A 24,444-nucleotide genomic window follows, 5' to 3' on the forward strand; every position below is an offset into this window, starting at 1 on the left:
AGAGAGTCTAAATTGGAGGTCTCTATCAGGTCCCTCTCCTGGGTAAGAATAAGGAAAGACTGTAGGAGTCAGAGGGGATGGAGGATACCAGAACACAGAGCTATGAATCAACTAAGTATGACTCATATGGGCTCACACAGACTAAAGCAGCAAGCACAGGCCTACATAGTTCTGCACCAGGTCCTCTGCATATATGTATGGCTGTTAGTTTAGTGTTTTGTAGGACTTCTAACAGGATGCATCTCTGACTTGTTTGCCTGCTCCTGAAACTCTTTTCCTCCTACTGGGTTGACTTGTTCAGCCTTGATATGAGGGCTTCTGTCTTGTTTTACTTTATCTTTTTTTGTTCTGTTTGGAGGCCAGCCCTTTTCTGAAAAAGGAAATGGGGGTGAGGGACATAACCCCTGGGAAAGAGGGAAGCTGGGAAAATGGAAAGAGAGGAAACTTCGGTCAAGATGTATTGTGACAGAGAATCTTATAAAAAAAAAAAAAAAATTGTCAGGCAGTGGAGGCACAGGCCTTTAATACCAACTCAGGAGGCAGAGGTAGGCAGATCTCTGTGAGTTCAAGACGAGCCTAGTCTAAAGAGTAGGTTCCAGGACACAGATAAACCCTGTCTGGAAAGAAAAAGGGAAAAAAAAAAAAAAAAAAAAAACCCACTTCACAAGAATCTATTATGCTTCTCTCAGTTATCCAAGTTTGTTGAAGTGAAAATAAATAGTATTACCAAGTTAAATCTGCAGATAATTGCACATCTCATTCTGAGGCATTATTTCCTACATGGATTGGCCTCAGAATAACAGAAATCTCCGAATATCCATATTTCATTATGTGTAAGTATACATGTATGGTTTAAGTGTAAACATATGGTGCTCCTGCCCATGCTTATGAAGGCCAGAAGAGGACATCAAGTGTCTTACTCTCAGACTTAGTCACTTGAAATATGGTCTCTCATTAAACCTATTGCTAGGTTAGCTACCAGCAAGCAAGCCTCAGCCTTTCGGTCCCTGCCCTCCACAGCCCTATAGTTATAAGCACTCAGCCACAACTAGCTTCACATGGACATTTGGCATACAAACTCAGGTCCTCATTCCTGCATAGCACTCTTCCTCAATGAGCCATCTCTCTAGTCCCCACATCTTCCATCTTTAATCCAAACTCCATCGTTAAATGAGATTCATTTCTCCTCCAAATGACCACAGGACTTGTTTTAAATATATCTTAGGGCTACTATTTTACTTAAATGTACCCTTGATTATTACCAATATTTCTCTATCCTCCCCAATAAAGTTTCCAGAGAGTGGCAGCTTATATGCTCTAAGCATTGCCTGCACTCATAAGAGATACTCAACAAATACTAGTCAATATAAACTACCCCAATCTGTAACAAATACTCTTAATTTAAAAGTATTTCACCCTCTTTATCCTTCACTTCCCTGTGCTGATTATGGTAGGAAGATTAACCATGAGGAACAACTATAGCAATCAAAAGTGAAAGGTCTTGAATATAAGCCTCACAGAATTCTTCTGAAGGAGAAAAAAAAAAGCTTACTGCCATCCAGACCAAGCACTCAGTGTATAACACATGGTGAATAACATAGCAGTCTAGTCTAACTTTGTTATGTGTAGTTGATTTACAAAGAAAGAAGCAAAATCTAGCAGCAAACAGAACATCCAGGAGAAATTCACTCAGCCTTCTCCAGCCCTGAGATGTGTATTAAACTCATAAGATTAAAAGAATCTAAAACTATTACGAGAAGAACCAAAAATTAATGGAATAAGGAAGTGAATCAAGAAAGCAACATCAGTAGCCTTCTATGGTAGTCCACACTGTAATCTCAGCACTTAGGAGACAGAGGAAGGATCTCAGATTTGAGGACAGCCAGGTTACAGAGCAAGACCCTGGGAAAGGAAGGAGGGGAAGAACAGAAGAAGGGGTTGGGGGATGTTGGGGTAACAATGGAATCTAGCATTCAAAAAACTCATACTTCCAACCAAAAGGGGATTTATTTATTTATTTATTTATTTATTTATTTATTTATTTATTTATTTTAAGAGACAATCTTACTATGAAGCCAGGCTGGCCGAGAACCTAATATAAAACTCAGACTGGCCTTGCACTGATATACTTGCATTGACATACAGCTTTCCAAGTGATGAGATTAAAAGAATGTGCCACCATGCTCAGCTTTTACCACACTTTTTATTGTATTCTGCATTATTTTAATTTTTATTTAAAATATACTTTTCTAGGAGTGTGGGGGTGGAGAGCTGCCTTAGTCCTTCCTCAACAAGATGGTCGGACAGACTTAGTAGACTTCCTAGGGCAGACCTTACCCTGTCTGAGCAGCAGATTGGAGGAGGGGGGAGCAGGAGGAGATAAGGGAAGGGAAACTGGGAATGGAATGAAAAAATAAATTAGTAAAAAAAAAAAATTTAATTAAAAAAAAAAAAACCTTTTGCCAGGCGTTGGTGGCGCATGTCTTTAATCCCAGCACTCGAGAGGCAGAGGCAGGCGGATCTCTTTGAGTTTGAGGCCAGCCTAGTCTCCAGAGTGAGTGCCAGGATAGGCTCCAAAGCTGTGTCTCGAAAAACCAAACTTTTTTCTAAGAACTGAGTAGGGGAAGGGGGAAGTTATTTGCAGGGAAGAAAGTGAAAAGCCACTTTATAATTACTAAAAGTAAATAACAAAAACAAAGATTTGATTTTGTTCACTTATGATTAATACCATTTATTTAACTCATTTTCCATATCATGAACCATGATCTCTACTAAAAATATCTGAAAACTGCCTTTTGGACTCAAACATAAATATTTGAGGTTTGTTTGGTTTTTGAGACAAGATCTTATTATGTTAGCCCTTGATGGCCTTGAATTTGCTTGCAATCCTTCTGCTTCTGCCACCCTAGTGCTGGGATTATGCAAGTGCACTACCATTCTTCATCTAGGTTCATCTTTAAAAAGGAATTTATTCACTATAAGTACAGATAAAAAATAAAATTCAACATTCAAATAAAAATTGTATTTGATTCTAAATTAGACATACTAACAAAGACTGCATTATTTAATTTTTTAAAACATACATATAAATAAATTACTTACTCCATCCAAAAGGGTATTTGATAAATGCATTCGTAGATCTTTACGAAATGGAAATTCCAGATTTGAAACATGAAACACCGAATTATCTCTGTCAATCATAAAAACTTCATTTGTGCCATCAATCAACATCATGTAACTGTAATAAAACATTAAAAAGGTAGTATTAACATATGGTATCAAGAACAGAGTCATTAGAAGAGCTGAACTTGTTTTCCCTAGACTGACAATGTTTTCATAGAACAATTACTACAGTCCCTCTTTTGATCATGTACATTTGAACACCACAATTTTTTTATTTTACTTTCTATAGGAAACATAAAAATAGGGAAATCTAATTTTTATGAAGATAATGTGATGTCAGGAGTGCATATATGATGTATAAGAAGAAATATTTCTCTAATTTTTTATTAGATGTTTTTATCAAAGAATTTCAAAGTTTACCAATACAAACATATATATTTTACAAATTAAGATATTACCTTTTTTATATCAAAGGTGAAAAAACACCAAACCCAAATTCTACCATACCAATTGCACAAGTATAATTCTTCTCATTCATAACTACAAAATTAAAATATTCTAAACATACAGCTACAATTTTTCATTGGCCTTTATCTCCAATCATATTGATATGGGGAAATTTATATGCTTAATAAAGTAGCCATTCTTCATAAGTCAAGTTAAATATATAGTGTCTGCGGGTCAAGAATGGAGCTCCAACCCAGGCATGGAGCTCATGCTTATAATCCTATGATTCAGCCAGGCATAGTGGTGCACATCTTTGATCCCAGCCATTGGGAGACAGAGACAGGCAGTAGAGTCCAAGGCCAGTCTGGTCTACAGATCAGTTCCAGGAGAGCCAAAATAAATAGTAAGACCCTGTCTTGGAAGGGTGAAAAAAAGTGAAATCTGTCTCTCTTTAAAAAAAAAAAAAAAAAAAAAAAAAAAAAAAAATGGTGGGGAGCTGGGGAAACAACTCATTCAGTAAAGTGCTTGCTATGCAAGCATGAATACCTGAATTTGATCTGTAGTACCTATGGTGACCTGAATGAGAATGGCCACCCATAAGCTCATATTTAAATACTTGATCTCCAGTTAATGGAACTGTTTAGCAAAGATGAGAAGGTGTGCCCTTGTTGGAGGGGATGTGTCACTGGGACATGGGCTTCAAGGTTTCGAATGCTGTGGCATGCCTATTGCTCTCTCTGCCTCCTGCTTGAGGTTCAAGATATAAACTCTCAGGAGCTACTCTAAACACATGCCTCCTGCTCTGCATCATGGACCTTAATTCCATGAAATAAACTCTTTCTTCCATAAGTTGCTTTGCTCTTTATTAGAGCAACGGAAAAGTAACTAATATAGTACCCCCTTAAGAAAACAGGTGTTTTAAGACACACACTGGTAATCCCAATGTTAGGAAGGCAGAAACAGGTGAAACCCTGGGGCTAACTATCCAACCAAGCTAGCGCTATGGGTGACCTTCATGTCCCAGTGAGAGATCCTGTCTAAAAACACAAAACAGAAAACCAACCCTCCACACACAACACATACACACACATGTGCACACAAATAAAAACAGTGTTCAAATAGAGTTAAAAATAAAGTCCAGGAGGTAAAAGTAGGAGGATCAAGAGTTGACAGTTTCTCTAGGTTATATAGCAATATCCTGGCAAAAGCAAATAAAGTTCAGCCAAGCTATTTGTGTTTGATGTCAGAAAGGGTAGAGGTAAAGGGTGTAGTTCAATTGGTAGAGTGTTTGCCTGGCATACACAGAGTCCTACCACAGAAACCCAGAATGGTGGCAGGGGCTTGTAATCCGAGCACATGGGAAATGGAAGGAAGCAAGATGATCAGAAGTTTAAAGTCAATTTTGGTTACAGAGTGGTTTCCAGGGGATACGGATGTGGAAGAACATTCAAGACATAACACTGAAAATGGAGCAAAACAATGACCCATCCAACCACCTACCCAAAGAATATAGTGTATCAGCAACAAATAAAAGATGGAGGGGAAGCAAACTAAAATCAGGAGAGAGGAGACATTAAATGAATAGATGGAAGTTAACACAATTTATTTACTGTATGTGTTTAGTAAAGGAAAAGAGAAATAGGAAAATGATTGAAGTGCAAGAAGAACACAAAACAATAAGAAAAAGAGCGGCAGTGAACATCCAAGGAGCTTCTATCTGAGGGCTAGCATGGTATGCCTGGCTGTTCCTAAAATAATTATTCCAGCTAACTCTGAGACAGATTGTTCACGACCTTTTTACATATAGAAAGAGCCACAGCCCTAATAAATGAAAAGGGCAGAAACTCAGTTTCACAAAGAAAAAAATCAGCTTTAGTCTCTGGAGAGAAGAACCAAATACTAATCCAGCAAGCTTAAAAGCAATAGGAATACCTAATACTCAAGGGTCTCTTTCATATGCTTCTTAAATGTAGTAATTCCAAGTATATATGAAGAAATTAGGCTTCTTGAAAGAAATAAGAAATGTTCTAGACTATGTTCCAAAAGAAAATGTCAAATAAAAAGCAATTATGACTATGTCTACAAATATGCTATAGAGAATACACAATCTACCATCTTTAAGGTCGAAGGTATTTAACAGAAAAACAAATTAGGAAAACACTGTATCATTCTCTTAGAAAGTCAAGATATGCATACATATTGGACAATTTTAAATCACAGGTAAGGCGTAGTGATATGTAGTACCAGCTCTCAGAGGTATTGCAGGAGCAGGAGATTCTGGAGTTCCAAGCCAGCCTCAGTTTTATAGCCTGAGAATCAGTATCAAAAAAGGTTAAAGACTGTAAAAAGTATTCTCACATCACACCCAAGACCATGAAAGTATTATTTTTGAAAGAGACAACTACCTCACACATTGCTAGATACTGGCTCAGTACCTAACTACAGATCTACTTTCACCAACCATGAACCGCTAATGTAATATAATTTCTCTCTAGGAAATTATCTCAATTGCAAATTTAGTATTCAGAATTATTCATGTCCATATGTACTCTCATTAAGATGAAAATTTTTACTGAAACCTTTTCTTTTCCTGTCATGCTTTTTGTTGTTTGTTTTTTACAGACCTCGCTATGTAGCCCAGGCTGAGCTCAGGCTAAGATTCCCACACTGAAAAGCCCTAGGAAGCCTCCCCAGCCCAGAGTTGGGACCACAAACATGAATCACCAAATCTAGACTTGCAATTTTCCTTCTATAAAGGTAAACACAGTAATATAGAAAAGCCATAATGATTGAATGTTTTACCGTAAACGTAAGCTTTCCAGCTGACCTAGAAACAATCCAGTTTATCTTTTCCATCACTGAGATTATATGGTCAAGTAAAATCCCCAAAATATGCATTAGTAAAAATTAGGAAGTACAGAGGACTGACAAAGTTGCAAGCAATTGCATATTAAAGTCTTAATTTGCAATAATGCTGATTATCATATCACCAATTCACAACTCTGATAAATTTACATTTCAAAATATTTATGTTAGGCTTTGAAAGCAAAGATCTGTCTCTTACTTATTCTTTATAGACCAGGTCTATTTAAATATGCACAGGACACTCAATAAATGCTCAAGCAAGGCTATGTACAAGGAGGTTCATCACACTATTTTGTACTAATGAAAGCTCAATATCTATCACTGAACAAATAGACTAAATAAATTCAGCACATCCACAGAAAGGCATAGTATTCCACTACTTTAAAACATAAAAACAACCATTAACATGAAAACTCCATCCCTGATCACCTCTTTTATAAAACTCTACCATGTCCTCTTTTACCCAAACTTTTTTAGATTCTTCACAACTTTTAAAATGAACTGAAACTTTAAGCATATTGTACACATTTTTTATTCCTCATCTCCTTTACTTAGTTCCAGTCATGAACTAAACTAGTAATATATCTCCATCAAACAAATCAAAGTATTAAGAGCTGAAGCTAGTGGCATTCCATTATTCCCCACCCAGGAGCTAGAACTTCTGAGAGGGAGAACAGGACTGAAAATAAAGTTGTCAAAAGACAATAGCTTAAGATTACTTCTGGGGCTAGAGAGATGGAAGCAGTTAAGAGCACCAGCTGCTCTTCCAGTGGTCCTGAGTTCAATTCCCATCAAACACATAGTGGCTCACAACCATCTGTAGTGGGATCTGATGCCCTCTTCTGTACATGCAGATATAGCACTCATGCATCAAATAAGTAAATAAATCTTAAAAAATAAAATCACTATTTCTCCCAAGAGGCTTCCAACATACTTTTTTAGATAAATTAGTCAAAACTGATTTGTACCATCGAAACTGCTACTAAGTATACTTGTCCCCCCCATCCCATATTAGCTTTATGGGTTTGTCTTTTTCCCCAACTCTCTTCAGCTGAGTGGAAATTAAATGTGCCTATGACATAACACCAGTGTTATGTCCCCAGCATATCCTCAATACCAAGGGTTGCATAATACTAGCTATTTATATAGAATAACCTCATACCAAGAGGCAAGACACCTACATCTCATCCTTTGCAGAGACAAGTGCATGAGGCTAAGCTGAGTTAACCTTCCCTGTGGGTCTTTTCCCTCACAAGACTCCATTACCTAACCACTGCTTTCTTTCTATTCACTTCTAATCCCAGTAAACTTGCACACATCTTAAAAGAAAATGCAAAGCTTAGAGTCATTGCACAAAAGACAATTCTGAAACTTTCCTGACAGAAGTTAGTCAGACCTGCCTATTACTCAACAACACCCTTCTCACATTTTGTTCTAAAAATAATACAAAACCAACTGATTTCCCAGCTTCCACCTTCCTTTCTTCCCCATGGGATGTATGCACACTGGGCCTCTGTGTCTCTCACTAGCTCCGTGTTCAATAAAACCCATCCCTGATCACCTCTTTTGGTTAAAAAAAAAAAAAATCTATACCCATGTTCTCTTTTAGATTCTTCCCAACTTTTAAAATAAACTGAAACTTTAGCACTTTTTTTGTTTGGTTGGTTTTGGTTTTCTCTGTATTAACATCCTTGGCTGTCTTGGAACTCGCTCTGTAGACCAGGCTGGCCAGGAGGCCTGCCTCTGCCTCCCAAGTACTAGGAGGATATTAGTCATATACCACCACCCTACCCCAGCCCCCACACATTTTATGTTTTTTAAATTCTTTCCTCCTCATCTCCTTTACTTAGTTCCATTCATGAACCAAAGCTAGCAATATCTGCGATCAAACAAAATTACAAGTACTAAGTTTTATCTCCTGTAGATAACAGAGTTCCTAACCTCCACGGGAAATAACTCTTCATCTCATAAAATCATACTTTTCCTAAGAGTTTTTAAAGTATCCAATATAATGTTTTATAAACTTCTAGTGTTTAATTAACAGTGCAACTATAGGAAGTTCACTATCTTTGTGACAGATATACAAAGTAGGTAATTTAGCTATCTTGAGAATTAGGTAAAATCCATAAACTAATTTGGTAATCTAATCACTACTTAAGCTAAAATTCTATAAAATACAATTTAAAATTAAGGAAATACAGGAAAAGAAACCAAGGTAATTCAAAATCTTGTTTCAGATATTTCCACAAAAAAAAAAAAACTGATAAAACAACATAATCCAACAAATGAGTTTAAATTCAAACCTATGACTACTGTGTTTACCTACACACACAACATTTCAGCACCGTAAAGCAACAGCCACTGGTAGAGAAATCCATCATTTAAACTCCTAAAACTTCAAAATTCACATTAAGGTCTTCATTTTCACAAGAAAACATACACAATACACTAACACCACAGTCTAATACCTGCACGTGCATTCGTGCAAGCATGTGTGCGTGTTCCAGAAGAGGATATGAGTGTCTTGCTTTATCACTCTGTCTCCCTTAAAACAGGCAGGATCTCTCATTGAACCTGGAGCTGGGCTAGCAACCAGCAAGCCCTACAGTCCTCCTGTCTCTGGCCCCACTCCACAAGCTGAAGTTACAGGTGTTTTTCAACCACACCCACCTTTTTACCTGGGTGCTAGGATCCAAACTCAGGTCTTCATGCTTGTTTAATGAGCCATCTCTCATCTCTCCAACCCAACCATTTCTTATTGCTGCTATTAACAGTCACTGACAAATACCTTATATTCTGCAAAAACTATGCAAGTTTTCATTGAACATTACTAAAATACTCAATTCTACAGGTGTTTTAATTTTGATATATTGAGTCTACACACACAACAAAATACAAGAATTAGCTTTCCACTGATCTTCAAATAACATTTTTAGTCATGAAACAGATGTGATCTGAAATTCACGACAAGCTATCAGCTTCATTCTATTATAGGATGATTTGCATGCAATAAGTGATTAAACAGACAACATGTACTATTTAATTATAATTGCAAAGTCCATTGCAATTATAATTAACTGCAAAGAAATATCAATTCTTTCTAGCCAATTTCTTATCTTAGAACAAATTGTATAGTAAATAGAAGACTATATTAAATAGCAGCAGTTGGACAATTTGCCAATATTCCAATTTTACTTACTTCACATGTTGTTTATACTACAAGTGTCCTACTACATCTTGGTAAACTTTGTCTAAGGAAAAGTAATTAGACAAAAAAGTAACTTTTGTTTCAACTTTAGTTAATTTACAAATGATGAAGAACTTAAGATGCCTACAGTAAACAGCTAAATTTCAAAGCATTCTCAAATGTCTTCTTCTATCAACAGAAATCATTTTCAAGATTACAGATGCTTCTATTTCAAGAAAATTCCTTCAACCAGAAAAAATTTAGACTTCTACAAAGCATAAAAATAAACATTCTCTCTCTCTCTCTCTCTCTCTCTCTCTCTCTCTCTCTCTCTCTCTCTCTCTCTCTCTCACACACACACACACACACAAAACAAAAACCCCACACACCTAAGGACAGGACCCAGCATCAGATTCTAGACTCCTCCATCCTACCTCATGAACAAATGACAGCAAATAACAACAATGAAGTATACAATAAAGATAAAAATCTGCTCTAAACCACCCAATTTTAAAACCATCTGAAGATTAAAAGACCTTTTGTTCTTGCATAGATACCGAGTCCAGTTTCTAGAACCCTCATCAAGCAACTTACAATAGCCTGTGATTCCAGCTTCAGGAATCCAACACATCTGGCCCTGTTTGAATCTATACTTACTTGCACATACCCATATGTAGGTGGAATGTAGGTCCTTGTGCTCACAGATAAGCATTAAGGAAACCAGAAATGTCCAATACAGAGTTGTCTCTTCAAAAGGCAAGGGGGGTGTGGGTGGGTGGGTGGGTGTGGCCAGCTACTAAACTGGCTTTCCTTCTTGCCTCCCCTGTATTGACTCTCCGCTGGGCATAGTGTCTTCAGAGTCCACCCCCACCCCCACCCCCACCCCTAGAGAGAGAGAGAGAGACAGAGAATGAATGAATGAATGAATGAATGAGTAAATAAATAAATAAATAAGCCAGGTGTGGCAGTACACACCTTTAATACAAGAACTCAGGATTCAGAGGCAGGGAGGAATCTATGCATTTGATGCCAACCTGGTCTATATAGCAAGTTCTGGGCCAGCCAAGGCTACATATTAAGACTCTATCTCAAAATAAACCTTAAAACAATTTTTTTTTTTGAGGGATTGTGGAAAAGGCTGAGCTGGTTAAGTGCCCACCTTGCAAGCATGGACCTAAATTCAATCCCCAGTACCTATGTAAAAAGGCCAGCCATTCAAGCCTAATTGGTGAGCTGCAGGCCACTGAGAGATCCTGTTTCAGAGGAGATGCACAGTGTTCCTGAGGAACATATCAAGGTTGACCTCTGGCCTTGATGTGTGAATTGACATACATAAATCCACACCCACCCATACAAATACACCCACATATACATAAACATGCATATATACATATGCACCAAAAATAATAAAAACTAAATAAATGCTATTTCTTTATAGTTTCCTCACCAAAAGTTTTCACTTCCTAAGGTATTCATAAAAGTTAAAAAGTAAGCATGTCCATGTTTACAGTGGCATTATTCACAATAGCCAAGACATGGAAACAACTCCTGTATTCTCTGAGTGATAAATAACCAAAATTTGGTACATATAGAACATAAACTATGACTCGGTCTCCATAAAGAAGCACATTATGTTCTGGTTAGTTTTTTTGCCCATCTGAAATAGCTAGAGTTATCTAAGAGGAATCATAATTGAAAAAATGCCTTCATCAAATTCTCCTGTGCACAAGCCTGTGGGGCATTTCTTGGTTAATAATGGACGCTGAAGGGTCCAGCTCACTGTGGGCAGTGCCATTCCTGGGCAAGTGGTCCTAGATGATACAACAAGGCAGAGCAAGCCATATATGGTTAGCTAGTGATAAGCTCCATTCTCGGACCTTCAGACAGGTTTTATCTGTACAAGCAAAATATCACCACATATCCCCCTTTTTTATCTAAAATTTAGAGTTATAACTAATATAAGAAAAACCATATACAATAAGTAGAATAACTATATACAATATATACAAGCAATAAGTACATCAACAATGTCTAATTCATTAGCATTAGACAAATTCAGAGAAAAACTCCATTATCTATTCTTTCTTGATGAGTTCAAAGTCTTGTACCTAATGTACTTTCTATTCTAATTTGCATTATCAAATTATCTTTTAATGTCTTTCAAACCTATTAGACTTAACACATCTATAGTGAGTTTCTTTAATGACTCTGGTAAACAAGGAAAACTACAACTATATTATCTAGTCTTCAACTCCTTAAGAGGCCCGAGAAGGAAATAATATTAACTGAGTAAATGGGAATTGTGCAATGTGAGAAATGACAGAAACAGCTGGCTGTCTGGACAGTCCAGCAAGGTTCTTCAGCAACACTGGGGCATCCATCTTTGACCTACAGGCCTAGCATATCTGACAGACAAGTTTATACACTCTTTTAAATACAGATCATAGACAGTTACCTATAATAGTCAAAACTTATGTTAGTTAGGTTTTCTAGATATAAAGAGATATACTTCAAATGGATAGGTATTCTTCAAAACCTCTCAAAGACCTACAGAATATGGCATCAAATTGTTTATTAGGGTTTTTCATTACAATGAGACACAACTGCTTCTGGCAACATGAATTACATCAGAGAGGAAGATGGGCATCAAGAAAACTCCACATGGAGTTTACTTTCTTTGTGGCAAGAAAGTGCCCTTGCCTCAACTGCTGACAGTATGTTGTCCAAACTGGACAAACAGGACACCAAAGAGTGACAGCAAACTGCCAAAACAAGACTGCCCAGGTTATCCTGGTTCACAGAAAAGTCTGTCTATGGTTAGCTAGTGGCAAGCTCCATTCTCTGACCTTCAGACAGGCTTTATTTGTACAAGCAAGATATCACCAAAGCCATAAGGAGGAGCAAGCAAATGAGCAGCACTCCTCAATAGATTCCACTTCAGTTCTTGCCCTGCATGAGTTCCTGTCCTGATTCCCTTTCATGCTACTCTACAAAAAAGAAAAAAAGAAACTCCTCCGCAAGCTGCTTTTGGTCATGGATGTTTTATCACAGTAACAGAAACTTAACCAAGATAACACCATACACATAAAATCAAGTAATTTTTTAATTTAAAAGAATCTTATCAAGAATGTGCAGTGGGTCACATTCATAATCCCAGAAATGGAAAGACAGAGGTAGGAGAATGGCTACAAGTTCAAGGTTAGCCTGGTCTACATAGTAAGTTCCAGCCCAGCCAAGACTTTTAAGAAGAATGTATTCAGTTATAGGTTTTACAAACTATGATCCAAAAGAAAAAGGTGGCCTACTACTTTGTAAATAAAGTAAGTTGGTTTGTTTGTAGCAGGATCTCCTCCTGTACCTCATGCTGGTCTTGAGCTTCTGAGCCTCTAGTCACCATCTCCCAAATGCTGGGATTATAGGCTTAAACCACTATTTCCCAGTTTTATTCAGTGCCAGAGACTGAACTCAGGGCCTACAACATGCTTGGCAGGCACTGAACGAACTGAACTACATCCCTGACCCCAAAATTAAGTTTTACTGAAGTACATTTAAATAAGAAAACTGGAATAAGGGAAGATACAACTGGCAACTAAATTATGAAATAAGGGCAATAAAAAGAGATCCCAAATGTGGGCACAGCGGTACATGTCTATAATCCCCATACGCAGGAGACAGAGATAAGAGGATCGCATGCTCTTTCTATACATTCAGTATATGCCAAGTATGATCCCAGCACTTGGGTGAGCAGAGGATTGCTACAGGTTCACCAGGCTAGCCCAGGCTACAAAGTAAAATTTTGTCTCAAAAAATTAAAAGGAATAAACTTTTTCATAAAAACTAATAGAATTCTGAAACCAAAATTCAGAAGAATGAACTAAAACTTTACATAGCTTAGATGAAAGCTATATACTTTCTGAAACACATTTATTTTGCTGTTCAAATCAGAAACTCACACCCTGAGCACTGTACGCTTTCCCTAACAATGTAATATTCTTTAAGCATTATAGTTATCTGTGTAATTGTTTTGATTAGTTAAACTTACCGAGTACCATCTGCTTTCCAGCTTACTTTATATGGCTTCTGCTCTAGAAGTCTAATATTTTGCTTGTCCATGGAAACAGGTTGTGCTCCAGGGAACCCAGACCTTAAAGAAAAAACATTACTCTGTCATGGCTACAACCCATATAATGCTATCTTTGTGTTAAGCCAATCTCAAATGGTTCACATGTTGATCACAATGTTCTTCCTATCATGAGATTAATTTCAAATGGAACAGAACCAGCTGGCACAAAAACTCTAACAAAGACTATCACTCTCAGCCAGGAATAGTGGCGCATTACTTTAATCTCAGCACTCAGAGTAGAGGCAGGTGGATCTCTGTGAGTTTGAAGCCAAGCTGGTCTATAGCCAGAGCTACATAGTGAGACCCTGTATCAAAACAAAACAAAATATATCACTCTCTTGACATTTTAGAATACAAGTTTACAAGATACTAAACTGTCACTGCTATAATATAAATACTGGGCTAATTTAAAAATGCTATGCAGGACTGAAAAGAGAGCTCAGTGGCTAAAATGCTTCCTATGTATGAGGGCCTACTCTGGGGTCCCTAGTACCCATGTAAAAAACCAAGCCTAGCAGCATGTGCTATAATCCCAATACTGGGCAGGGAGAAGTGGAAACAGCAGGATCCTGGGGTCCAGTATTGTTAAGGTAACTAAGTTAAAATTCAAGTCTTCCCTTAAGTATAAATATATAAAACACACCTGCTTTATTATTTACATCATGCACTGTGGGGAATTTGTGAGCACTCAGCCTACACATGCACAGTGGAGGCAGAAGACACTGGGAGTCTTCCTCTGTTCTCCTCCACTGGTAAGACCAGTCAAACATTAACCAGCAACAGCAGAAACAAAGAGATCAAAGAAAACAACTCTGGTGACAACAATAATGTATTCTTGAGGACAATGTGAGTCATCTGATCCTGGTTCAACTTAACTGTCACAGATTACCTTAAGAAACGCCTGACATCCTCTTAAGCACTCAATGTATACACTAACTTTAAGAAACAAACAAAAAAAGCCAAGTTAATGTCTTTATCAATTTTAAGTGTTACACAAAGAATAAATTTTACTTAAAATTTGAAAATATTCCTTACCCTTCCCAGCCACAGAACTGATGACATTTCTGCTGGACCTCTCCTAACTTTGGTTGAGTTGTTACTTGAGTTACACCTTTAACAGTTATACCTTCCAAGAAAATAGCACCCTTTAAAGAAAAGAGAGGATAAAATGATAATAATAAATACACACACATATATATAATTAAAGGACAAATGTATTTACAAATAAACGAATTAGTTTATTCTCACAAACCTAAGAAAACTCATATTAAACAGAAATGATATGTTCTACCTGCTGTACTAATAACATCTATATAACCCACCAGTCAGGGGGCTTAGGTAAAAAGATTATGATTCTGAGGCCACGGTAGGCTATATAGCAGATCCTGTCTGAAAGTCAAAGAAAAGGAAAGGTATACTCCAGGAAATTCTATAGAATTTTATGTACTTTTTTTTTTTACACTTTTTAAAACCAAAACATTAGTCTAAGTGTATACTAAATTAGTTTCAGGCCCATCAGAGAGCTTCTGGCATCACTTTCAAGTAAAATCTACACAACAACTCTAGCTGATAATGTCATTAAAGAATAAAAAAAACCAGGTCTACAATTTGGAAAGGTCAACCTTCTGGCCAAGATCTGGCAAGCAATCCACTTGGGAAGAAGAAGAAAAACATTCAGAGTTCATCCACATATACATCACTGTCAGGTCCACAGGAGTCCTAAGTCTTTCCAGCAGATAGCACTCCTACATTCTGCCTGAAACTCAGAATTAATATGTATAGTCATCTAATAAATCTTCAACTCTGACTGCCTTAAAATAATGACAATGTAGGGATCCCATGACCTAAGGATAAAAGATGACCAATACCATTACCTTGACTGAACAACAAAACTGCTGTTTCAAAACACATCTAGGGGGCTGAAGAGAGGCTCAGTGGTTAAGAACACTTGCTGCTCTTGTAGAAGAACCCTGGTTCAATTCTGAGCTGAACATGGCAGCTCACAACTATCTGGAATCCCAGTCCCAGATGATCCAACACACTTTTTATACACCCATGGGCACCAGACACACAGGTGGTACACATGCATACATACAAGCAAAATACTCATAAAATAATAAATCTTAAAAATGAAAATGCACTTCTAATGTCAGCTTTGGTGATACATGACTATCATTCCAGCATTATGGAAGCCAAGGGAGGAAACCTGCAAGTTCAAGGACAGCTTAGGCTACACAATAAGTTTGAGGCCAGCTAGGCTATGTATTGACAGCCTATTTAAACAACACTTTAAAACTAAGGCCATTTCTATTACTAAATACTAAATAATGAAAATACATTCTGAAAGCAAATCTCTAAAACTTGTAATAGTGACTAAGAATACCCAAGTGATGTCAATATCCCTATAAACTATTATCTTAAATATGCCCAGCTGTGCCCTATACCTGAAAGCCCCTCTTTTCTTAACCAGCATGCTTAAAGTCAATATTAAAAATGTTTTTAATAAAATCCCAAATCTGGGGGCTGGAGAGATAGCTTAGCAGTTAAAAAGCATTGGCTGCTCTTCCAAAGGTCCTCAGTTCCAATTACCAGCAACCACGTGATGGCTCACAACCATCTGTAATGATCTGGTACACTCTTCTGGCCTGCAGGTGTACATGTAGACAGAATGTTGTATATGTAATAAATAAATAAATCTTAAAAAAAAAAAACAAGCAAACAAACAAAATCCCAAATCTGCTTAAAAAAAAGAAAGGAAAGAAATTACAAATGCTAAGCAAGCACTCTAACAAGTCCCTTGATGTAACTTTTAAAGTTCTTTCCACTGTACAGGCATGGAAAATAAACAAACAAACAAACCTTTAAGTTATATCTCATTGAGCAAATCAGTAACTATTAAAATCTAATATTATTTTCAAAAATGTATTAAGGATATATGCTCAAGATTAATGTTGCTTTTAAAAACTGTATTTGAAAAGTTAAGACATGGTGGGACATGACTGTAAACTAAGTTATCTACCTATTTCAATTTCCTTACAAAAATGTATCATAGGGCTGGAGAGATGGCTTAGTGGTTGAGAGCACTGACTGTTATTCCAGAGGTCCTGAGTTCAATTCCCAGCAACTACATGGTGGCTCACAACCACCTTGAATGAGATCCAGTGCCCTCTGCTGGCCTGCAGGCAGAAGACTGTATACATAATAAATAAATCAAATCTTTAAAAATAAAAAAAAATGTATCATAAAGAGCAAGCCAGCCATGTAAGATGGCTCAGGGTATAAAGGCCCTTTCTACTGAGCCTAAAAATATGAGCCTGATACTCAGGGTGGGATGGAAGAACAGACCCAACTCCAAGTTGTCCTCTAACCTCCACAGGTGTGGGTGAATGTGCACATGAATATCCGAAATTAACAATCAGAAAAATGAAAAAGGGGACATAACAACAGACACCAAGGAAATCCAGAGAATCATAAGGGCATACTTTAAAAACCTGTATCCCACAAAATTAGAAAATCTAAAAAGTCATTAAAAGTCTCCAAACTAAAAAAAGAGTCCAGGCCTGATGGTTTTAGTGCAGAATTCTACTAGACTTTAAAGGAAGAGTTAACACCAGTACCCCTCAAATTATTCTAAAAACTAAAAATAGAAGGAACATTGCCCAATTCCTTTTATGAGGCAACAGGCACCTGATACCCAAACCACACAAAAAATCAACAAAGAGAACTACAAACCAATTTCCTTTATAAACATAGATGCAAAAATACTCAATGAAATACTTGAAAACCGCCGGGCGTTGGTGGCGCATGCCTTGAATCCCAGCACTCAGGAGGCAGAGGCAGGCAGATCTCTGTGAGTTCGAGGCCAGCCTGGTCTCCAGAGCGAGTGCCAGGATAGGCTCCAAAGCTACACAGAGAAACCCTGTCTGGAAAAAAAAAAAAAAAAAAAAAAAAAAACAAGAACAGAGCAAAAAGATTATGCACATGACAAAGTAGGCTTCATCCCAGGGATTCAGGGATGGTTCAACATGAAAAAAATCAGTCAATGTAATCCACCATATAATAAACTGAAAGGGAAAAAAAAACAAACCACATGATCATTTCATTAGACGAAGAAAAAGCCTTCAACAACATCCAACACCTCTTCATGGTAAAAGTCTTGGAGAAGAGTCAGGAATACAAAGAACATACCTATATAAAGTCCACTGAATCAACTAATTAGAGTTCATAGGAGCTCCCAGAAATGGAAGCAGCAATTATGGAGCTTGCATGGGTCTGTGATAGGCACTCTGCATATATGTTATGGTGGTGGTGGTGGTGGTGGTGGTCTCCTACAGGGGGAGTGGAGATGTCTCTGCTCTTGGTACCCTCTTCCTCCTACTGGGTTGCCTCATCCAGCCTTGATATGTAGGTCTGTGCCTAGTTTTATTGTATTTTGTTATACCTTATTCAGTGAGTATCCCTAGGAGGCTTGCTTTCTTCTGAAGAGAAATGGGGGAGAAGTAGATTTTTTGTCATATGTATGGGTGCTTGTCTGCATGTCCACACATCAGTCACTTGAACTAGAATTACAGTTATGAGCTTTGCCGTGTGGATGCTAGGAATTGAACCTGAGTGTATATGATAATAGTAAGTGCCCTTATCTGCTAAGTCCCACTTTTAAATTGTACATGAATGTTTGTCTGCCTGGCTTTTTTATATAGTTCTGGGAACAGAACTCCAGACCTTATGCTCTGTATAAACACTGAGTCATCTCACTAGCCTGAGAATAAGTTACTTTTGAAAATATTTCTCTTTTAAAGCAATTTACACTTGTGGATGGCCTTACAGTCTTCAAGATGGAAATGTGTAAACACAAAGGTTTTCCAACTAAGAATTTAAAGAAAAAAAAAAAAAAAACTAAAGTAACAGCTACATAATTCATATAAAACAATCAGGGCATTTTTCCTCCTTGCTTGTGAACCACCGTCAACTAATACATGAGTTGTAGTGTGTACTGGCCAACCACAATATACCTTAATTACTAATTTCATCAACACTTCATTTCCTCCACACTTCTGTAACTTTCTCTTGGTCTAGACCAAGTATGTCTGTGTACAAGTAAAAGAGTACTATGCTCTCAACAGATCTCTTGTCACTGAAGGAAAGATAACTCCACTCTACCACTTTTAATTAAACACAGGGTCATGTATCCCATCCTTGCCTACAACTACATAGCAGAGGATGGCCTTGAACTCCTGAATGCTGGAATCAGCATGTATTATTATGCACCATTTATACAGTGCTAGGAAACAAACCCAATGCTTCATGAGTGCTTGGCAAGTATTCTACCAACTGAGTTGTAGCCACAACCCAATTCCTAATACTTCATTAAAACTTTTAATCCTGGAAGATTAAGAAAAGTTGACTATGGAAGCAGAGGTCTTCTTAAGTTGTATATACTACAAAAGAAACACCACCTATGGCAGGGGACAGTGACATTACCTGTATGACTATTTTGCAGAAACATTCTCAATGGTTATTAGGTAATATACTAAGTCTATTGTTAATACTAAATGCAGTTAGTAGTTTATTAGCTAATGCCAATCTAACATCTAGGAGTTCTTTGGTTTACATAAGAAACAAAACAAGGATGAAATTTCTTAACTTCAGCTTTTCTCTGAAGAAAAAGAAAGACTGCTAGGCTGCAAAATGGCTCAGCAGGTAAAGGCACTTGTTTCCAAGGCTGACAATCTGAGTTTGATCCCAGAAAGCACAAGATGGATGAAGAAGAATAAGTCCCACAAGTGGCTCTTGACCTCACATTCTCACCACAACAGGCAAGTCCCTCTATCCAACGAATAAATAATTTTGTAAGACAAAACTTTAAAGACCAATTGGCTGGCTAATCTTTAAAAGTGAGACATGGTGGGGAATGCCTATAATCTATCTCAGCATTAAGAATATTACTCAACACTCTGACAGGAGGATTGGGAGTTGAGATGAGCCTGGACTTGAGGTCTCCATCTGGTTCATGATGTCAGAACTTACTTAATGGGTTTCACATAGAACCAAAATTAATTTCATAAAATCAGAGACCACTATTATGCTCTTCGATATACAGAAAGAGAGACAGACAGACAGAGAGAGAGAGAGAGAGAGAGAGAGAGAGAGAGAGAGAGAGAGAGAGAACATCCCACACTAAGTTTAAACAAAAACAGAGTACTATGGTATGGTATTTGGGGACATCAGGATGGCTCAGCAGGTAAGGGCTCCTGCAGTTATCCTGGCAACCTGACTTTGACCCCAGGACCCACACATAGTATGAAAAAAACACTGACTCCCACAAGTTCCCTTCTGACCTCCAAAGGCATATTGTGCCATTCCCATACAAAGGCACATACATTCAAGCATGCATATATACAAAATAAATGAATGTAATTAAAATTAAATTACACTTTTAAAAGAATATTCAGTATTTGTGAACATTACCAGTTTTAACCGTTCTTTTCTCCTTTTACCAAAGGAAGCACTTGACCCCGGTTCTGAGTCCTTTTTCCCATCTTCATCCTCATCATCTTCATCATCATCCTCAAAACACCAATCGGGCAATACAGGTGGTGGTGGTGCTTCTTCTATATCACCATAGCGACGAAAAAGTTCCTTCAAATAATCACCCTTATAGATTCCTGGTGGTCTGGCTTGGGCAAATGTAGCAACTGCTGCTTCAATGCTATGGAAAACAATCAATGCAATTTTCTCACTAGTGTCCATTTATGTGGACTTATCAACAACTCATACCCAACATACCACAAAAAGTATAACAGGCATATAAAATAGACAAACTAAAATCTTTCTTTATCAGGAAAGTTTTCACTCAATGACAAACTGATTCTAAAAACACATGCACATGGTATACTGCAACATATAGTCCACTATAATATTTAGTATTTTCTAATATATAGTATATTATAAATGTCTAAAGTACATTGCTGTGTTTATGACAGACATGGATAGCCAATGAAAAGAAATCTTAATAAAACATTGAAGGTCAAGGTCTCATAGATAAAAGAGCAGTCAAGAAAAAGTGAACAGCAAAGTAAACAAACACATTGATTTTTAAGAAACTGCCAATGGACCCAGACCCAGTCACCAAGATTACACATCTTGAGAGGGAGGGAAGCATTGGCTGAGTCTGGCATATGAGTCTGATGTTATTGTATATAGTATTCTGAATGGCCAAAGCTGAAAAATACACAAAGTAGAAAACCACTGAGTGTAAACGAATAGAAAACAGTCAGATCCATATTTTGCCTTACTGTATTACAAAAAAAAAGGACCAACTGGGTATAAGGTTTTAGAAATATAAACTATGAACCTAGAGCAGTAATAAGAAAATTCAGTCAGCAATATCCTATCCTCATAAGAATTCCAGATTACTAGGTTCTAATCCCTCAAAATCTAAAAATATACTTTACAAGTAACATGTTCAATAAAGATAAGATTTATTTAAATGGGGTAATGCCATCCTAAAATGCTTCCTTCATATAGCATTGTATGTTTTTACTAGTAATTAACAGCTATAAAAGATAAATTTAAAAAGGAAAACAACAGACATCTCCAAAGCTGAATACAAACACAAACATTGGAAGACCCAACCTGTGCTAATTCTAAAATACAAGAACAACATGGAAAAGTAAGTACACCATTTTATAGGCTTCATAAGCACCATGAATTGTCACATACATCTTCTTCCACTATAATAAATCTATATACCTCCAATCCATTTTCTCCACCAAAAAGGCACATATGAGGAAACCAGTCCGGTTGAAGCCATGGGTGCAGTGAACACCTAGAAGAGAAAGCAGCTTGGGTTAAACTGAACCACTCCAAATGCCACATTCTGTTTTAAATGACAACCTGCTTTCCAAACAGTTCAGTTAATTACTTAGTTACACTACACATTTATACATTCTAAAAATTCAAAATACTCCTTTAACTAATAGCTTATTAATTTAAGTTGTTTAGGCTCTAACTTACAGCACTAGACAAAAATTCTAAAATAATACACTGGTTTATTGGTCTAAAACTCTACCGTCTAAAATTTGACATTAAAATTTTTCAAGAATTTTAGTTTTAAACACACAGGTCAGAAGGATACACACAAAAACAAGGCACCTTATAATCCAGTTTTCCCAGCCTTCCTTATGATCAACATGAAAGATAGTCAAACTGTATTGGGAAAGAAAGTCAAAATTCAGACCAAAAAAACCATATGGGATATAAAATCATCTGGGGATTAACAGTAGTTGACTGTAATCAACTAAAGTGATTGGCAGCTGTAGTGGTTTGAATAAAACTGGTCCCCATAGGCTCATAGGGAGCGGCATTATTTGAAAGGATATGGACACATGGCCTTGTTGCAATAGAAGTGACCTTGTTGGAGGAAGTGTGTCACTGGGGATGGGCTTTGAGGTTTCAGAAGGTCAAGCCAGGCCCAGTGTCTCTCTCTTCCTGCTGCCTGCCATTCCAGATGCAGAACTCTCAGTTATCTCTCTAGTACCACGTCTGCCTGCATGCCACTACACTCCCTGCCATGACAATGGACTAAATCTCTGAAACTGTAAGCCAGCCCCAATTAGATGCTTTCCTTTATAAGAGTTGTCAATGGTCATGGTGTCTCTTCACAGTAATAGGACACTGACTAAGACAGCTGCAGATAATGGACTGACTCAATATAGTAAACCTGTATTATTTTGAAGTGCTTTATAAACCAACTGAGTGTACCTTCACATGGGGCTTATACTATTTTAAAATGAATTTTTACAAGAAAGAAACACCTGAAGAAAATAAATTTATTTTTCTTAAACCCTCTTTCACAATATATTCAAGATCATTTCCCTGGGCATGGTGATACACCCTGGAATCAAAGCACTTAGGAAATATAAGGAGGATGATCAGAAGTTCAAGGTCACCTACAGCTATACAGCAAGTTAAGGCAAAGCTAGGCTATGGGAGGGATGGAGGGAAGGAGAGAAGTGGAAGGGATCATTTTAACCGTTTTAAGCTTTTTCATCCCTATTTTCATTCCAGTATTGAAAAGCCTGAAGCAGAAAGATTAGTCCAAGAGTAATGCCAGTCTGGGCTACATAGTAAGACCCTGTCTCAAAGCGAAAAACAACAGAGAGTTTGGAAATAGTAATTAAAGCCTGACCACTGCACAGCACTCCGGAGGCAGAAGCAGGCGGATCTCTTGAGTTCGAAGGCAGCCTAGTCTACAGAACAAGTTCCAGGACAGCCAAGGATGCACAGAAAAACACTGTCTCAAAAATATAAAAGGAAAAAATTAAGAGTTCTATGGCTTTACTAACTAATATTGCTGCTAGTCTCCTGCAGACTCAGAATGAACTCTCACAGAAACCAAGTGTGGTACCCCACACAAGAAATCCCATTATTTAGAAGAGTGAAGCTAAAGTTTGGTGAGACCAGCCTAGAACATAAAGCTACATCCTAATTTAAAATATATATATATATATATATATGATATATATATATATATATGAAGTGAGAAGGTAAAGGTACTTGCCATAAAGCCTCACAACCTGAGTTTAATACCCAGAATCTGCATGGTAGAAGGAGAGAACCAACTCCTGTAAACTGCCCTCTGAACCCCCACATACCTGCTATGCAGATGTGCACCCAGACATTCACACACACACTCACATTCACACATAAACACACAATGTTAAAAATATTTGAATAACAACTAAGGTAGAATATTTAGGCCCTGAGTTCAACTTCCAGCATTGTGGTACATTCTCATGAACACAGCCCTCAGGAGGTAGAAGCTGAAAGATCCTGAGTTCCAAGCCAGCATGGGCTAAAAAGAGCCTATCTCAAAAACTGAATAAGGTAAATATCATTTTCATCTCGTTTCTACATGTAAGATTTCTTTACAAAAGTGTTTTTGTTACTTAAAATGACAGTTTTGAAAATGACTATTAGTTGAGCCAAATCAAATATTTCCACCTTTATAGCATAATATTCATTAATATTAAAAATAAAATCTTTTACATGAACAATCCTCATAAACAAAGATACAAAGAAAGTACAGATAGTAAGAATATGTTCAAATGTAAATACAGTAATCAAAAAGCAGATAGCACAAACTATCAATCAATCCATTTGTAGCTAGAGCATGGGATAGCAAGAAGGTAATGCCAAATGAAGTTCCTCAAAATCCTCTGGAGGCCAGTAAGATGGCTCAGCAGATCAGTAGGTAAAAAGGCTTTCTAGACAAGCCTGACAACTGATCTATACTTATATTCAATTTTTTGTTGTTGTTGTTTTCTTTTGAGACAGGGTCTCTTTATGTAGACTTGGCTGCCCTAGAATTTGCTATATAGACCAGGCTAACCTCAGTCATAGGAAGCTCCCTGTTTCTGCCTCCCAAATCTGGGAAGGTATTATAGAAGATCATAGTTATACTCAGGCCAACACAATCTAACAACATTCACATATGGAATTTTATTGTTGTATCTTGTCTCTCTAGTTTCTTTTTTCAAGCCATTAAAAGTTTCTTAGACAAAAGTCATTTTCTTGTAAAAGTATTCTATATTCTAAAGTCCTCTGCTTGTTTTCCCATGGTATTAATAACAGTTTATAAAAAGTGCTTGAGCAAAGGTGGTTTAGGTCTTGGATTTTTTTTTTTTCAATTTTGGAA

At 37.2% G+C, this 24,444-nt stretch overlaps 1 protein-coding gene across 3 annotated transcripts in view; it reads right to left on the bottom strand.

The window, feature by feature from the left end:
• The window catches only part of Rngtt (RNA guanylyltransferase and 5'-phosphatase), a 209,152-nt gene that overhangs the window by 162,226 nt on the left and 22,482 nt on the right, over positions 1-24,444 (bottom strand). For all 3 annotated transcript variants that reach the window (XM_027403414.1, XM_027403412.2, XM_035439935.1), the window contains exons 5-9: positions 21,498-21,573; positions 20,214-20,454; positions 14,781-14,890; positions 13,665-13,766; positions 3,103-3,238 (exon numbers count right to left, since the gene is read on the bottom strand). In XM_027403414.1, the coding sequence (XP_027259215.1) occupies positions 3,103-3,238; positions 13,665-13,766; positions 14,781-14,890; positions 20,214-20,454; positions 21,498-21,573 (665 nt within the window). The remainder of the gene's footprint in view (positions 1-3,102; positions 3,239-13,664; positions 13,767-14,780; positions 14,891-20,213; positions 20,455-21,497; positions 21,574-24,444) is intronic.

Source organism: Cricetulus griseus, chromosome 2, assembly GCF_003668045.3.
Source record: "Cricetulus griseus strain 17A/GY chromosome 2, alternate assembly CriGri-PICRH-1.0, whole genome shotgun sequence".
Classification (NCBI taxonomy): domain Eukaryota; kingdom Metazoa; phylum Chordata; class Mammalia; order Rodentia; family Cricetidae; genus Cricetulus; species Cricetulus griseus.